General features: G+C 36.7%; 2 protein-coding genes and 2 pseudogenes across 6 annotated transcripts; 1 reads left to right on the forward strand and 3 right to left on the reverse strand.

Moving 5' to 3' along the window:
• Positions 1-27: 27 nt before the first annotated feature.
• LOC139824238 (uncharacterized) lies at positions 28-3,362 on the reverse strand. The gene is made up of 4 exons (XM_071796752.1): positions 3,099-3,362; positions 2,927-3,025; positions 1,650-1,786; positions 28-1,441 (listed from the first exon to the last, which is right to left on the reverse strand). The coding sequence occupies exons 1-4, from the start codon at positions 3,223-3,225 to the stop codon at positions 770-772; spliced, it is 1,035 nt and encodes a 344-aa protein (XP_071652853.1). The 5' UTR covers positions 3,226-3,362; the 3' UTR covers positions 28-769.
• Positions 3,363-3,462: 100 nt separating this feature from the next.
• On the forward strand, positions 3,463-5,489 carry LOC139824241 (uncharacterized; annotated as a pseudogene).
• Positions 5,490-5,542: 53 nt separating this feature from the next.
• On the reverse strand, positions 5,543-7,050 carry LOC139824242 (uncharacterized; annotated as a pseudogene).
• A 1,069-nt stretch (positions 7,051-8,119) lies between these two features.
• LOC139824230 (probable ATP-dependent RNA helicase DHX37) lies at positions 8,120-9,935 on the reverse strand. 5 transcript variants are annotated; one of them, XR_011735048.1, is made up of 6 exons: positions 9,763-9,935; positions 9,583-9,699; positions 9,300-9,506; positions 8,993-9,204; positions 8,816-8,913; positions 8,120-8,623 (listed from the first exon to the last, which is right to left on the reverse strand). XR_011735048.1 is itself a non-coding variant. In XM_071796732.1 (6 exons), the coding sequence occupies exons 4-6, from the start codon at positions 9,142-9,144 to the stop codon at positions 8,543-8,545; spliced, it is 345 nt and encodes a 114-aa protein (XP_071652833.1). In that variant the 5' UTR covers positions 9,145-9,204; positions 9,300-9,506; positions 9,588-9,699; positions 9,763-9,928; the 3' UTR covers positions 8,120-8,542. The 5 variants fall into 5 exon arrangements, 4 of the variants coding, with proteins under 4 accessions (XP_071652833.1, XP_071652832.1, XP_071652836.1 ...); XM_071796732.1 differs by having other exon boundaries at positions 8,120-8,637; positions 9,588-9,699; positions 9,763-9,928; XM_071796731.1 differs by having other exon boundaries at positions 8,120-8,637; positions 9,763-9,928.
• Positions 9,936-18,067: the final 8,132 nt, after the last annotated feature.

Here is an 18,067-nt window from a genome sequence, read left to right on the forward strand (position 1 = left end):
TATTTTATGAATTGTTTCCTAACTGTTTATGAATACCGACTAACAATGATTTTATTCTTTTTATTATTTGCTACTTTTTGAAATTCTGTGGTTAAGTAAAAAAGAAGTTTTATTCTTATAAAAATATAATTAATTTTGCTATAAACTCGATGGACTACTTGATACGAGTATCAAGTAGTCCAAAAGTATTTTTGAGCTGATCAGCCAATGTGTGTGTGTGTGTGTGTGTGTGTGCGCGCGCGTGTGCGTGAGTAAACTAATTTACTACTTATGTATTTTTTATTACGCGTATTAAACAATCAGTGTAATCTATGATGTAGGCCATGATATTATGTAACAAGTGAATGTATGCCTGTATACAGTTTAATACATTTATTTTTTTCCTCAAAGAACGCTTATTTAGTTATAATACTAAAATAATACCAAAACAATCACATTTATGTTGCTATATCATATATATATAAGTAGAATTTTTTTAAGAAACAACATTTCTTACAACTATAAGAATTATTATGATTCTACAGAGATCAAAATACATGAAAGACTGGATGGATTCCGTAAAGCGCATATGCGCATTATCTATTAGTATAAGTATACGTAACGTGTACTATAGCTACATCTATAGTGACTTTGTTCGTAATTTTCATAAAACATAAATCATAAAACATTTTAACATTCGCAAAACAAAACAAATAATAAGAAATAAAATAGATATATAAGGAATTTGGCAGGATTTTTATTGTTGCCAGCAACCACCGTCCTTACACCTTCAATCTGACTCTTCTGACACGTCAATGCTTCTGTTTTCCTTTTTTTCTATAAATTTTTTTAAAAGTTTGTATTTCAGTCTTTCGATTTCTATTATGTCAGCATGTCTTTTTTTTTCGCTCATTTTATTCGTAGCTATATCAGACCTTTGCTCCATTTCTTTTTCTTTCAGAGCCAGGTGTTTTCTTTTCAATTTTAAAGCTTCTTTTTTACTTTCAATCAAATCTTTGTTTTTTTCCTGTTTGTTTTTATCATATTCTTCTTTTAGTTGCAAGTGTTTCAACCACTGTTTCTCTAATTCAATTTTTGTTTTAGCAATGTTACTTCCAGTGCCATGGGTTGTGAGTGTTTTTTTCTTCTCAGTGTTGTGACTATTGCTAGAAGACTCTATTGTAGCTAAATTATCCATCGCAGATTGTTTACTCATTTTTCGAGATTCGAGATTTTTTGTCACTGCCTGTGACGTAGAAGGTGCCATTTTTTCTAACCCCACTTTTGATGATACAGTATATCCTGCGGCTGTTACATTTCCCTTTTTTCCTAAAAAGTCGTCCATTACCTGGAACCATTCGAATTCTATAGTTCCTCTCCCCGATTTCATGTTATTGTCAACGACTTCTTTGTATCGTTTCATTAGTGCATTTATCTTCCAACGAACTTGTTGATCGGTCACCTGCAACAATTTCGAAGCGAGTTGAAAATTTTGTGCAATATATATATATATATATATATATATATATATATATAATTTCAATTTTTAACAACACCTGATGTTTATAATAAAAAAATTAGTCTAATTCACAATTAAATTTATTCCATCTTATAGGAGAAATTCTAAAGACCTTTGATATATGCACATTGTATATTAAGATGAAACTCACCTCAATACCATGTTCGAGCAAACCCATAGAAATTTTTGACCAAATTTTGGTCTTCTTTTTAGGATGATCAATGTTTTCTATATTTGCTTCATATAAAGCTAGTAATGCAAGTGTTGCACGTTTGTCCCAAACAGCTTCTAAAAGAATTAATTTATATTTTTTTAATTTATCACATTACCTATCACTTATGGGATTATTCATGATTAAGAAACTATATGTGAATGCCAGTTATACTAGTATATGGTAATATATCCTAGCAAACGCAAAAGGATTAAAAAATATTAAAATTTTTTAATACCTTTGAATCCCTTTTTTGGCGGAATTAAATGAAATTAGATGGGATTCGAAATGAGATGGTCCAATCCCATGGAATCCAAAAAAAAAAATTTTCAATTCCATCCAATCCTATGGAATCCGTAAAGGTTATGGAATTGCATGGCATTAAATGGTTTAGGAAACGTCTCGCGCCTCCGTTGGGCGACCAAGCGCCGTTGTTCGTCGGTGAGCTTTTGTGTATGCCTAAGGGCATTACACGCACTACTGCCGACGGGCAATTAGCCCGAAAATGAGATTTGTAAGATCTGTCAGGCCCCGTAGGGGGTCCCTTTACATAGCGGTCGAGACAAAACTTTGAACTCGAGAAGATGCCCCGGCGATGCGACGCCTAGCGGCATCGACGCGAACTGCCGGTAATGCAGATACCGCGCAGGCGTGTACTATTGGTGGCGCGTACCGCCACAAAGTTCAACACGGACACTTTTCAATCCCTATCCTGGCATTCAATGGTATTCATTTTATTGTCGGAATAGACGGAATTCAATGGAATTCAATACGGAAATTTTTAATTCCTAGTTTGGCATTCAATGGTATTCATTTCGTTAACGGAATCAATGGTATTCAATGGAATTCATCACGAAACTTTCCAATCCCTAACCTGGCATTCAGTGGTATTCATTTCGTTAACGGAATCAATGGTATTGAATGGAATTCATCACGAAACTTTCCAATCCCTAACCTGACATTCAGTGGTATAATATTTTTGTGTCAGAATTGGATGGGATTCAAAAAAGACAAATTCTTTCCAAAATAAGGAATTCCATGATATTGAAACTATTTCAATCCCTTTTTTGGACAGAATGGAATTCGGAAAGTCCTTAATTGAATTCCTGGCAATCCCGTTTTAATTCTTTTCAATCTTTTTTCGTTTGCTGGGATTTGTAGTAAATAGTATACATTATTATATTATTTTTATGATAAATTTTTCATTAAACACATACGCTGTTTTGTATTAACCGGCTCAGAAGATCCTGAAGATATTTCTGGAAGAATACATTCATCTTCCGATTGCTTTTTATTCATATCACAGCTATCAGATGCTAAAAGAAGGACGTTATATCGAGCCATAAGTAACCTTAACTTTTGCAAAACATAGTTTTTCCAGATACTTACATTGTTTTGTTGTAGTTGCAAAGAGAATATTGTTTTCTTTCATATAAACATCCTGTTCAATAAAGCATTGATGAATCGGTACGTCGTCAAGAGTTATTTCTGCTGAGCAATGCTCACATTGAAACATGTCTAAAATGTATTATCACAAAATACAGTTATTAATTTAGAATTTGGGGTTGCTCACGATACTTTTTCCCTCTCGTGAATTCGTGAAAATTATATTAGATGTATCGAGTATACTCGATACATATATGTAATTTTCACGAATTCTCGCTAGAGAAAAAGATTCATGATCGACCCCCTGATCGAAAAAAGTTTTTCACTTTTAAAGATTGGCAACAATGCCTACAGAACACACTCGAACTCTACACCGATGCTGTGTCGAGATGTGCTTCGCTGTGTCGTTGTTGGAAAGCACTGTGTCTGACACTGTGCCACACAGTGTCGCCTGTGTTCCTTGCTGGAAAGCACCCAATGTTACGTGCCGTATACGATATCTGTTGAGATTTTGAGTTTTTAATAGAAATGGCAACAATTAAAACGTATAGAACGTGTTTCGTCCCTCTCTGTGGTAGTACAACAAAAAGTACACCAAATAAAGTGTTCGCGACAGTGCCACAAGACGTGAAACTTCGTAAAAAATGGTTTAATGCCGTTCGGAGAGACAACATAAAAAACAGCAAATCGAACTTCTTTTGCTGTGAAGACCATTTCAATGTAAGTTTTTGCAGCCTAAGTATATGTTAAATTGTTAAATTATTATTTTTTTGATAGGATTTCATCTATTAATAACTTAACCTAATTTCGTAACTGCATCAAAAATGTTTTATATTTATAGCTGCAAGAGAATATGGAAAATTATCAGTATTATATAATGATGGGAGGTCCAGTAAAAATTAGAAAAAACGTTATTCCACATAAATTCGAATGCCAGCCCGACTGTAAACGTAGAACATCCTCAACTCCACGTATAGTAGCAGAAAAACGACAAAGACGAGCGGAAATAAACGAGATCCTTACAGAAGCATTCGAGTCTTCTTCGACAAATGCTGCAGATGCATCGGAACAGAATATAAGGGATTCCAATATAACTGCTGCCCTAAATAAGCCTGCGATAAATGAACTCGATCTCAAATATCGAGCTGAACAAACTTTCACTGTGTGTGAAATACAAGAAGTTGCGGATACAAGAAGAGACGTCGGAATACAGACTTCCATGATGCAGCACAGTGTTGGCGTACAGGTCAAGATTCGACCACATTATCGTAGCGTTTATACAACGTGCAACATCCCAGTATCGACTGTATATGAATATTGTTCCCCGATTAAATTACCCATTTACCCATTTCAACTTCTCCGACAAAACCTATTATTTCTAAGATGCCCTATGCAAATGACACCATATCGACAAGCACTACAACTACATCGATAGATATAAGTAGTTCTCATGATTATTATATGTTTAGCGACCAAACGAGTCTCGATAATCCTAGTAGCCCAAATAAATATAAACGTGACATATTAAATGTAACAAACTATTTCATAAGTACCAACATGAAAGCGTACCTAGGGATTTCAAACGAATGGAAATCACTGTTGCATCTTTTGAGCACGAAAGGTAATGTAAGTATCCAAAATATACAGTTATGTTTAATGAAGATCAGAAGACAAGATACGTTAGAACGACTGGCTGAACAATTCTGTATGAGTCCTAGTAATGCAAGTATAGTTTTCAACAAAACTGTTCCAATACTCAGTCACTTACTAAAAACTTTGATTTTCTTCCCAAATCCTGACTTAGTTAAAAAAACTTTGCCTATTCCTTTTCGGAGCTCATACAATCATGTCCAGTCCATAGTAGATGCTCTGGAAATACAAATCGAAAAACCGAGTGATCCCGTAAATCAAGCCTTGTCTTGGTCTAAATATAAAAAGTGTAACACGATAAAGTATTTGATATCTTGTGGACCGGATGGCTTTATCAATTTCATTTCTACTGGATATGGAGGTAGAATATCAGATGTATTATTGTTTGAGAAGTGTGGTATACTAGATCAGTTTCCTGAAAAATGTGCTGTTATGGCGGACCGAGGTTTTAAAAATATTAAATCTTTATTAGCAGAAAAACATTGCGAGTTAATAAAACCACCAAGCGTATCGTCTACACATAAACCTACGAAATCTGAGGTTTTTGAAACCAAGCGCATTGCTAGCTTACGGATCCACGTAGAACGTGTCATTGGGAGATTGCGTAAATTTGATTTTCTAAAGCCACATGCTGTTATAAACCATAGTATGTTATCTTACACTGATGACATTATCGTGATTGCCTCGGCGTTAATAAATTTACATTCACCAATAATAAAAAAATAGTATGACAAGTGGGTAATAATTCTGAATATATTATATATTTTGTTACATATATAGTTTTATACATTGATACCTTACTTCTGTACAGAAGATAATAACAATGGAAATATATTTCTTTCCCAAAACAGCATTGCCTTTTTGACTAAATCCTGTGCTACTTCTACATCGTATGCAAGCCACTGCATGTGCACTTTTTTTGTATTTTTAAAGGCCGAATCAGCCACACAAAATAATTCTTTTTTCTTTCCTGTAGCTAACATTTGTAATTGCATTTGTGCTACGCACTTAGGATTGATAATTTTATCTTTCGACAAGAATCTTTCCAACGCTTTTTCATTCAAAGGACATTTTATTTCTACAATGTATTCGTTGGTCATACCATCAGGTGATGCACCAAGAGCTGGATAATTTGGTGATAGATACAGTCCAGCACTCTTAATTCGTGTATCTAGTTCGCGCTCTACTTCTATCAGCACCAGTTTTTCCAAGTCCTTTCCTCGTAACATTGCACTTGTTTCATGCACCTTACTCGCCCCTGTTACCTGTTTAACAAACGACCCACTATCTGTTGTACAATGTGCTGCTTCGTACAGCTTAGAAGCTGTAATTCTCCCGTATCGGAGTTCGTACCACAGTGGGCAATCACTCTGGTTTCGTGTCTATTGTTCAGCTTCATCGCATAAGACTTGAGTCATCTCAGAACTGGCAAAAGTAAGAAAATTTCCTGACATCAGACCTCCATTTAAGTGAAATTTTAAAAGGAGTCTGTGCAACAATAAATTATTTGTTTTCAGACATTTCTAGTCAACCTCTAGTCGTGAAATTTGACAATCAATTTGTTTACTTTCTGCCAGTTCTAGAACGTCGTGTAAGAAAGTGCTATTATCAGGAATGGATGTTCGTTTTAGTTTATGTACTTTCTGAATGCCTAAATCTTTGACTTCGACATATTTGAGTGCCGTTCCTACACCTGACAAACGAGATTTTTTCCAATAGCATGCTATTTCTGTAGGCGCAGGGTCTTCGCTCCTTCGATGTACCCACATGAGAACTGCTAAAGCATGTTTACATCCACCTGTAATGTAAGACAAATTTTAAGGAACGCATGGCAATGAGAACAGGTAAAAACGCATCTCTTTTTATTGCATATATTCATAGATACCTGTTGCTGCTGCGCAATCATGACACTGAACGTCTATGATTTTCTCTGTTGCTTCATTAATGATTAATGTTGTTGAATATGCTTTGCTCCGAACCCTATGTTCAGAACATACTCGACATTTCACGATGCAGAGGTCTCCTTCACGTTTTACTTGGACATAACCTACAGCTGCATCTCCATAGCTCTCACGACAGTTCCTTTAAATAATTTACGATAAAAATCTCGTAGTAATGTTATTTGGAATGAGCAGTTACACATTGAAACGTAATTATTACAAACGTATACTTACAATGAAGCTTTGGCACAACGTATTTCTGGAGCATTAAAACGATCATCATTTTTGAGAAATTCTAACACCGCAAACATGTTAATTTGCGGCAAATTATTGTTATTTGCTTTCACGAAGCCTTGTTCACACATTCTCCGTTGAAATTCGGCTAAATGATCGAATTTATTATAAGTCGTTTCGGAGAGCTTATTTTATACACATCGTATCCAGTCTTCGCGGCGTGACCATGTAACATCGTGACGTCACGAGCCCGTACGCCAATCGCGTAGCGTTTCATGATCACGTGACAAAACTTGAATTTTTACGTCGATAAAATTATTAATAATAATTTACAGGTTTACACAAAAAATTTTTTTTTTATATTTTTGTGCTTTGGTGTTATTAATACACGTTTACATATAAAAAAAAATATATATAATTTTTTTTTCAACAACCAAATTGTTTGAATTTTTTGGGCACGACTGTATTTAGACAGGACAATTTCTTAGTTACTAACTGGTATTGTAAACCAACGTTTTCTGGTCGATACATCAATTAGGTACTTCTCCAGTCATCCGTTGAAGTATAAGATTAATACCATCATTAATTTAGTTGACCACCCTAAGAGCAAAAAGTCGACTTTAAGTCGACTTGAAGTCGACTTCTACCGATACTGACTTGGCAGAAAGTCGACTTTTTTAAGGACGAAAGTCGACTTGAAGTCGACTTGAAGTCGGCGAATGTCTCAAAAAACGCCGACTAAAAGTCGACTTTCCGTCATGACGGGAAGTCGACTTTTCGTCATGACGGGAAGTCGACTTCTTGTCATGACGGAAAGTCGACTTTTACTCGGCGTTTTTTGAGACATTCGCCGACTTCAAGTCGACTTCAAGTCGACTTTCGTCCTTAAAAAAGTCGACTTCTCTGCCAAGTCAGTTTCGGTAGAAGTCGACTTCAAGTCGACTTCCCGTCATGACGGAAAGTCGACTTCCCGCCAACTTTTAAAGTCGATAAAATAAACCGCCGCCGCACGTACGTCTGGAGGTCGGTTGTGTATCTTGAAATGAGGTGAAAATGACAAAAGTTAACAGATTTTATTAGATTCTGATAAATAAAATCGTAGATACGCTAATGAATTTTCTCACTTTTGTAATTTTTACCTCATTATTTCAAGATACACAATCAACCCTTTGCTGGAAGGCTAAAACTGATGCATTTCGATTTTTTTTCATATATAAAATAATTTAATTATCTAAAAAACTGTATAATTACAATCCTAATGTTTTATTCTTAATTACAAAGGCGGCCACTGTGTGCCGTCATATCTGTGCCACTTCTGCGTGCGCGGATTCCGGCAGCCACTTCTTGTAAGCTGACAACAGAACTAAAATTATAAATATATAATATCCACAGACTTTTATACTAGACCATTAACATCTATGGACGCACTGCCGAAAAGCTGATGCGAGTGCGAGGTGCAAGTGTTAGTGAAGGGTGCGGCCATATTGAATTAACATTAAGTCACTATCGGGTGTTCAGTTGCTCATGATGTGCGTTTATCTGTATTCGTTATTACAGTACATAACGAAGCAGGCGAATGTTTTTGTGTTAAATATTGGTACATGTTATCAATAAGTTTGTAAGTCATGCCTTCAACGTGTAGCTACTTGAATGCCGAAATCGAACCACTACTCCTGTAGTATTAAACCCTTTCTTTTGGACATTCTGTATATGCCAGACTATTGTACAGAAATCTTGTATAAAACTACTTGTATAGAATCTGTAGTATAGCATATCTTGACTAAAATCAACATGGCGGCAAGCATCACGGCCGAGATGCCTGTCAGCGGTCTAGTATTGTATAGAAGTCTACTCGATGATAATATCTAAATATTATTTTATAAATTAAAATCTCACATTTTTCATCCAAACCCCAGATTTCTAGCAGTTTGTATTTGGACACGACTCCCTGCGACTGCAACGTTTGTACTATTGCTTGAGTGCGTGGTATCAACCTGAAAAAATCGTATTGAATTGATGTAATCTATTCGAGGAATCAACGTGAAATCGAAAGGAGATAGAATAACGATTTACCTGGCCCATGACTTGGTGATGCTCCCAGGTGTCGTCAGCAACGACGGAACAAATCGTTTCAGCTTAGGGTACACTTGACCCTCCAAGAAGAAATACGCGAACCACTTTACACCGTCCACAGATGCTCTATATCCATCGATGGTAGTCCCCATCCGGCCTTTCCAAATGTACCAGACACGCGGCAAATGATCTTCCCGGTTCCTTGATTATATCTATAAATGAGAATAATATTCGATCATAATGAAGATTAATATCTTTATAAATAAATAGGAAAAACATTATAAAGCAACAATTGTGATAAAAATACCTTGGCGGTGGATCAACCAATGATTCACTAAAATGGCATAGCGTGGAAGCGAATTTCGGCAATCATTCGGGTTCTATCGCCGTGACACCTCGCATATACATCTTATTCGTTTCGTACACCTCTTTATAAACCACCTATTCCAGACTGATTTTCCGTAGAACGCACGAAGAATGCATGAACACAGGTTCCTCCATTTCTGATGGTGTTCTGAAAGATGGTTCAGAATAGAAAGGTCGCATTCAATAGGTCTTAATTATCGATGATAATTAATAACACACCATACCTAACCTCTAAAGCATATTTCCACTTGGCCTTATCCTGATCCTCTTTTAGATCCGCCATACCTGCAAGAACTATCTGGCGCAGCAATTTCGCTTCCATGTCGATTGGTAACGGCATTCTGTAACAATTCTTGTTGTAGACAATGTAGACAACCGTCTCAAACATATTGCAACATACATACAGTCAAATTCCAGTATTCTGATCTAATCGAGGAAGTCAACGGGAAGACAATGATGACGACGACGACGACGTTTCGTGGCGGTGGTTGATAGCGCGGCGCTTTTCGACGTCTTATCGTGTCCTGTCTCGCGGCATGTATTCCTTGCACTCGCGTAAACATTAATTTTCTTCTCCATGCTCCAGCCTCCTCGAGATTCGCCGCCATATTGATGACGCGCCGCTTGACTGCTTTCCGTCTTTTTATAGTCGACTATTTAGAAGTCGACTTTTAGTCGACTTTCCGCCATTTTTAGAAGTCGACTAGAAGTCGACTAGAAGTCGACTTATAAAAGTCGACGGAAAATTGACTTTTATAAGTCGACTATTTAGAAGTCGATTTTTAGTCGACATTCCGCCATTTTTAGAAGTCGACTAGAAGTCGACTTATAAAAGTCAACGGAAAGTTGACTAAGTCGACTTTTAGTCGACTTTTCGCCATTTTTAGAAGTCGACTAGAAGTCGACTTATAAAAGTCAACTTTCCGTTGACTTTTATAAGTCGACTATTTAGAAGTGATCCGGTCGGAAGTCCGAGAAGGGGAGAAAGGAAGTAAGAAAAGAAAGGGAGGGGCAGAGAATATGGAGGAGACTATGGCGAATGACGGAAGAGAGAGAAGAGGAAGTAAGAAGTCGACTAGAAGTCGACTTATAAAAGTCAACGGAAAGTTGACTAAGTCGACTTTTAGTCGACTTTTCGCCATTTTTAGAAGTCGACTAGAAGTCGACTTATAAAAGTCAACTTTCCGTTGACTTTTATAAGTCGACTATTTAGAAGTGATCCGGTCGGAAGTCCGAGAAGGGGAGAAAGGAAGTAAGAAAAGAAAGGGAGGGGCAGAGAATATGGAGGAGACTATGGCGAATGACGGAAGAGAGAGAAGAGGAAGTAAGAAGAAGAAGAGAACGGAAAGGAAGGTGTCATACAACCAGTTCTTGATTTGATTGTTTAGAAGGAAGGCGGATCTTGGAAAGAAGGAAAGGCAAAAGACAGAGCATCGAGATGGAAGGAGGAAGAAAGAACAAACTTGCATTGAAATCTCCAGAAGAAAAGAAGAAGAGATATAGGAGCAATGGAAAGAAAGGATGCAGCGACGGAAAGGGGTAAAGAACGAGAAGGGGAGGGAGGGCATGAGAATGTATAAAGCCAAGAACCAGGACGGAATAGGATGAGGAAAATGTACAGGGTTGGGTACGTCCTTTCAAAACGCCATTTTGTGTATGTTGGAAAAGAGGTGAGAAAGGATGTTGTGAAACTGTACAGGTTTGGGTACGTTCCTCCGCCCTTTAAGGCCCCTTCGGGGCAAATAAAGTAATTATTCTATCTATCTATCTATTTTTGTAATTTTGACGCACAATGATCTATGTAAGTTTATAATATTTATTGTACTTTGTATCACATTTTATTAATTTGGATTCTTGTAGCATGTGTTGATTACCGGTAATTTATGTTGTTCCAGCATTGTTAAATTAATTTGATAAGGACCCAAAGTAAGGGTTGAAACGTAGTTATACTAATAAATTACTGCCAGTCAGGTCGACTAATATTTTTGTTTTATTTTTATTAATAATTTATTCTGCAGCGATTGACAGCAAAGAGCAATTCTCTTCAAATTTTTAGGGAATCACGTTCTTGTAATAACAAAATAATTTAGCAAGTATTTGCGACAAGATGCGGTTTCCCTAGCGGTCTTTAACAAAAAGCGATTCTCACCAAATAATTTAAAAACCGCTACAGAATAAATTGTTAATAAAAAATTAATAACAATTAAGGGAAACCGCGTCTTGTCGCAAATACTTGCTAAATCGTTTTGTTATCACAAGAACGTGATTCCTGAAAAATTTGGAGAGAATCGCTCTTTGCTATATTTTACAGTTATTTATCGAATAATCAATAACAATTAAAATATATTGTGTTTCGTGCTCGGCCAAGGTAACCTCGGGACACGAATTGAATGCCGGGACTACCCTGACAAGGGCGCGGGGCAAGGTCCTAGAGGGAGTAGTGAGGAGTGGATTTCAGATGACACGCGCTTCGGGTTTCATTCACAAGCACAATTTATTTCAAGACACGGTATTTTTACAGAGTTTTTCTCGCACTCGCACTTGCACGACCGAGCGGGCTGAGCATCTTCGGTAAGATGTCGGGATGGAAATCTTGCGTCGCTCGTACTCTCTGCGATGGCTCGCGAAACGGAGATCTTAAGAACGATTGAGTATCGCCCTTGCGATCGGAGATCTTGAACGCGACCGACGGATATCTTGCTCGCGAGGCAGATAAGCGACCGCGAACACCCCTGGCGGAAATATTTCTACAAAATTAAAAAAAAAATAAAAGTGTACTACAAAAAACTATAAAATATAATTGCCAGAATTTATTAAATTCTACATAAATTTAAGAAGTACTTCAAAATCCTACATGAAAATGCTAGAATTGGAACACTTTTGCGAGGTTCCGTCGAACTCGGGTATCATGTCTCGTGCCTCTTTTAGACGTAGATAGCGTGTTCCGCTTGATTTCGGATATCGTATGACGTTCGTCCGTACGTAACTTCAAACGGGAGGTCACTTTGTTCGCGTCTTGCGTGAAATTCGCGGCGTTCAGGATTCGCTTTTTCTAAATAATTTACGCGATCTTGTAAATTGCGGATTCCATTTAATATCTCGTTGAGAATGGAATCTCTATCGTGCGGCTGTAATCCGGCCTGATCGGGCATTCGGTTACGCCGGGGTTCTCCTTTGAGATAATACTCTATTAAAACGGTTTATTTTTCGTCTATTTCCTCAAAGGTTACCTGTGCATTTTCATTGTTCGCGTCGTGGTTGTTAATTTGTGCTTCCGCCATCTCGATTACGTTTATGTTTCTTGATGCTGAGTAATATTCTTGCGGATTGAATATGCTGCTATCATACGATGTCAATGAGAACTCTCGTCTTTGCGATATTCTACTGGTCGTACTGTCTGCGTCCAGTCTTCTGATTGTGCGTACGCGTGTGAGGGGTGGAGTCTATTTTCCTCGGGGCAGTTATTATGTCCTATTAAACTCGCGTCTAAATTGCCGAATTGAAATTCGCGTTTGACTACGATATTAGGATGTAATTCCGGTTCTGATTCGCTTTCGCTTGAGTAGTACGCGTCTAAATTTCTACGCACGGTTTTGCGATTGTCGCTTACGACTTCTTCGGTCGTTTGAACAGGACTTAACGGGCTATTTCTACGCGCTCGTCGTGACGTCTCGCTATGGAGCCACAATTGATTTTGTTCCGCAGGTGGATTTATCGCTTTCCGACATCTACGGTAATTACGTTTTACATAAATTGCTTAATCGATTTACATTACGGTCGTTAGTCGCATGTTGCTGGTCGGTGCTCGTGCCGCTTTATCTGTCGGTGAGCCTCCGTTGAGGTAGGTCGGTGCCGTCTCGGGTTACGCTGAACGTTTGTCCCTCGTCGGCTGCTACCGTGTGTTCTGCTGTTGTCGAATCTGGCTGTCGTGTCTTCGTTGAGGATGTTGCACCGCCTTAGTGATTCACTTTTTCTGTTTCAGCTGCCGTTCCCTTCTCCTTCAGCATGGATCCCTCACGCTGCCACCATTTGTTGTGTCCCTTTTTGGAACACTCAGATTCTTTTGGTCCACGGGGGAGGCGAGAAGGAATAAGCGACACTTTGACTAAAATAAAATAATATTTTAATAACTTCGGTCTAACAATTATTCTTTATACGAAATGCCCGTCACTGCCTCTAATTCCAATTGCCCTCTCGGTTCTTCCTCTCGTTCTCTTTTATCGGGTCGTTCGTCCTTTGTTACTGCTGAGTTGCTCGATCGGATGTAGGCCAGTCGCGCAACTCATCGTTTTGCTGACTATATAGGCTTTCGTAACTCTTGCGGACACTTTCACGGTTGCGTTTAATACATTGTTATAATACATATAATTATTTAATACGATTGCTCTTTAAATAATATTGTGATTTTTAAAGAATCAAACCATTTCTTAATCTTATTTTTTAATAATAATTTGGGGCCGCAACACGCGGTTGGTCGGGTTTGTCCCGAGTCTCGAAAGTTTCAGTGAGCCGGCGAAAAGTTTACATCTTAAAATATAATTCTCTATTTGGTCTATACGTGCTGGGCAGCACTTTAGGCTCACAGTGAAAATAGTGAATAATTTAAGTTTAATCGCATAAATCATAAAAAGAATAGAAAAAACACAATTAGTATGATTATCGAGACCGAGAGTCTCGACTCAAAACCGAGACCGAGACCGAGACGAGATTGTCATTGTCGAGGCCAAGCCGATACCGAGACCGAAAATTTCGAGACCAAATCGAGACCGAGACGAGACTTGAGCTAATCTTGTCTCGTCTCGGCGAGACCAAATCAGACGTGACATTGACTCGATTGGTGGGTGAGAGATTGTGTCTCGAGGAATCTTTTTCTATTCTTTCCTTAAAATATTTAATAAACTTTGTTTATTTGAATGTTTCTTGTTGGCTACTCAGCGACCAAATTCATCCCGAAAATGCTCAATAGGATTTAAGTTTTGAGACTGACAATGAGCAGACCATTCGAAAACTCGCACTTTTTGGCAGACTGTTAGAAACGGGCATTAAAGATCGTAAAGAGATTGTGTAAGTGTAGACATCTGTGAGCATAATGGATTATAAGCGGCGATTCGATAGCAGGCTCATAGATGGCATCGATGTTACAGTTCCCTAGTTATCTTTAGCATTAAGAGTTTCGCGCGCGCTGCGACGGCGACGTTGCGCCCCAGCGCCGGAAAACGACTCGGATCGACGATACTGCGCAAGCGTCAAACGTATCGAGACGAACGTGAAGCCCGCCGGGAAGGTATTCTTCTTCCGGCTAGCGAGGCGTAGAGTTGCGTTCCTTCTATCGGCGTCGTATATTTATGCAAATTGTTACGCGAGTGCAATCCGCCAGACTATTGAGTCTGAGACTGACCAGGGCTATTACAAGGACGTCTCCACAACATCAGGGGAGATATTGCAATACGGATCAGAGGCGATTACAAGCACCTCTCACGATATACGACGGAAGGAAGGACGAACTTAGCCATTTGCAACCAGGATTCGGCAAACGGACAATAGCGGCCATTTTGCACATTGCATAGGCCCTCCCGGTTTTGGTCAATGACCATCTTATCCAAAGACAACGACGGCGGATGCTTTCAGGTAATATATCGAACTCGTGTAAATCAGAGATCACTTACGAGATTGATCGGCAACTCTCAAGCGGATTATGATGAACGCAACGTTCTATCATAAATGCGATCGTCTGATTACAGAGTTCGAGAAAGCACGGGGCGAAGGATAGCATCCTCGCATAACACGGGGCGACGGATTACTTCCTCGCAGACAAGCTAACTCGCTTCCTAGATATTCCGGAATTAATTATCGGTCTGAGCTCAGTCGAATTAAAGTCACGTTTACATGGTTGCAACCCGCGAATAAAGTCATTGATTTCAATATGTAATTGGTTAACTTATGTTCTCAATGCACACGTGAATCGAATCTTCACGTATAATTGCTGTTATCTTAACGAATATTACGATTTATCCTATGGCTATTTGCCAATTATTTAAGTGTACGAAGCACGATATTACTCATGAAAAGTTACTTATCTTTTAATTTAGTTCGTTCTTCAATTATTAACATATGTATATTATTTACTAAAAATACTTATAATCTGAAATATCATATAAGTTACTGTGTCAATTGATAGCTAGAAAGAACGTTATATTGCAGTTACCGAATCTCACATAATATTTATAAGAACCTAAATCTTCTCTCGAATGCTTCACGTTGCATATGTTCCTTTTCTTATACTTTAAGTGAGATATATATATATATATATATATATATATATACGAATTAGGATCGATGAACTCTCAATCGACACAGTACTTAAATCATATATGCTTTGTATAATATTGCTCTAATTATTTAACCTGCGTTTGAAATTATATGCTTAACTTGTATGATCCTTTCTTGAAACAGAAACAAAGATTGAAATCACTTGGTGGTTTATCTGGTTGAGAATCAGAATAACGGATTTCTGTTCTCTTAAATTCAGTCTTGATGAGAGAATAATTTCTTTTTATGACGCATGAGAAAGGATTATGCAAGAATAATTCAATATTGTCTGATTCTGTGTTTATTCTATACGTTCTTGATAAAACATTTATTCTGATAACTTTACTGATTGTAATCAAACCACTGCGAAAATACACAATCTCTTTACCGACTAAACCACAAGTAAAGTATCGTTCCCTTTTCTATAATTTCTAGAGCTCAGGTTTCTGCGCGAACTTGTACATTTCAAACACAGACAAATACTGTAATACGATCTTTGAAGTATGTTTCCCAGAGAACACAAAGATATCCCAAAGGTGTCTAAAAGATGACAAATTTTCAACATAAATGTCTTTTTGTTAGAGCTTAAAGTCGACTAAAAGATGATTTATGTCTCACTAAATGTCGCCTTATAGCCAAAACTTATAAGATGACTAAAAGATATCCAATATTAGACATCTTTTAGTCGTCTTTTAAAATCATATTGTGGACATGTTTTTGTTCTTTATATTTTATATAAATTTGGTTTATAAATGAAAAGTTTATGTTAATAAAACTTAAAGTTATAATTTCAAAAAATATTTTATTGCAACAAAAGAACATTTTATTTTAATATGGTGTCATTTTTATATAGATTGCACAATAACACATCACATGAATCAACCCATATTGTTATAACATATATTTTATGCAATAAGCTTTAACCCTTAAAGCGCACACCTCCGAAAAATTACGTAAAGCGCACTGGGGGTATGAGATACCCCAGTGTCTTTAAGTATGTAACGACGCTATTGAATATTTTATTGCATAAAAATTTCTGAATAAAGTTAAAGTCATGTATTTTAAGGATAAACAAAAGTTATAGCGATTTCTTAAAATTAACATTGTTTAAAAAATTATTGAAAAAGACATTTTAATGGGACTTATCAGAGCACAAAGTTCGGAGTGGGGTATCCTACACCCCATGTGCGCTTTAAGGGTTAATCTTAATAAACACCTCCACATGATATAGCGTTGCGATTAAAAGCAAATCGCGAAGGGAATTGCTTCGCGTCAATTGCAACCTCCGCTCGATTAAAAATTTTAAGTTATGCTTAGCAGAGAAAGCAGTTCAGTGAGCGCTCTGTGATTTGAAGTATTCTTTTAGATTTAGACCTTTGATAAATCCAAGAGAACGTATAATATATACCTACTTGGTATGTTATATTGCTGAAATATTGAAATGTTTGAAAACAGTTCAGAAATATTTCATTCAGATTTCAATTGTAACTGTGCATTTGAAATACTTCTGCAAATGAAATGTACCTGCATCATATTTTTTTATAATATTGCATTAACAATATATCTGAAATCTTTTAGAAACATGTTTGCAATATTTGCAAGCCTCTGTAATATTGCAAACAAATGTAGCAGATGCAATATTTCAGAAATATTTCTAAACATTATAGAAGTAATATTACATTTACATAACACGAATAATATTTTTGTAACATATGAAACGCAACATTGCATTTAAAATATTTCTGAAAAATTTTTGAAAGATTGCGTAGGTAATGAAAAATTTAATTGCAGGCAGTGAATTTCTGCAATATTACAGAAGAAATATTGCAGATGCAATAATTTAGAAACATTTCTGATACATGATAAAAGTATTATTACGTTTACATTGCACGCGTTATTTTTTTGAATAAATCTGCTATCAAGAAAAATAGCGATAATTTTAAGACACTCTGTATTGCATATTTTTAAAATGTATCTGCAATTTCTCGGATGCACTAAAAAAAAAAAAAAGATTTCAGAAATATTGTTAATGCAGTATTATAAAAAACATGATGCAGGTACATTCTAAAATATTTAAGATGCACAGTTACAAATAAAATGTAAATAAAATATTTCTGCACCATTTCTGAACATTTCAATATTTCAGTAATATAACATGCCGAGTGGGTTGATATATTATTTTTATGTAATTGTTTTGTTCTGGTAACAAAATATTTCATTTTTCACATATCAACAAATAGTTTTTGCGTCCGTAATAAAATTTTGTTTGCTAATACAAAATATTTTTCTCAGTGTGAAATGTATTTGAAATATCTCTGAAGTGTTTCTGCAATATTACGTAGATATATTTAGGAAATATTTCAATAATATTATCGAAATATTGCCGAAATCTTTCAGTAA

This window comes from Temnothorax longispinosus, unplaced genomic scaffold (assembly GCF_030848805.1).
Source record: "Temnothorax longispinosus isolate EJ_2023e unplaced genomic scaffold, Tlon_JGU_v1 HiC_scaffold_30, whole genome shotgun sequence".
Lineage (NCBI taxonomy): Eukaryota > Metazoa > Arthropoda > Insecta > Hymenoptera > Formicidae > Temnothorax > Temnothorax longispinosus.

Excerpts from the sequence above, each read along its gene's own strand:
- LOC139824238 (XM_071796752.1), bottom strand. The coding sequence starts at position 3,225 with ATGTTTCAATGTGAGCATTGCTCAGCAGAAATAACTCTTGACGACGTA. Across the intron at positions 3,026-3,098 it reads TGCAACTACAACAAAACAAT|CATCTGATAGCTGTGATATG; the intron begins GTAAGTATCTGG and ends TCCTTCTTTTAG. Across the intron at positions 1,787-2,926 it reads GCCGGTTAATACAAAACAGC|AAGCTGTTTGGGACAAACGT; the intron begins GTATGTGTTTAA and ends TAATTCTTTTAG.
- LOC139824230 (XM_071796732.1), bottom strand. The coding sequence starts at position 9,144 with ATGGGGACTACCATCGATGGATATAGAGCATCTGTGGACGGTGTAAAG. Across the intron at positions 8,914-8,992 it reads ATCACCAAGTCATGGGCCAG|GTTGATACCACGCACTCAAG; the intron begins GTAAATCGTTAT and ends CGATTTTTTCAG. Across the intron at positions 8,638-8,815 it reads CTGGGGTTTGGATGAAAAAT|TCTGGCATATACAGAATGTC; the intron begins GTGAGATTTTAA and ends TCTGTACAATAG.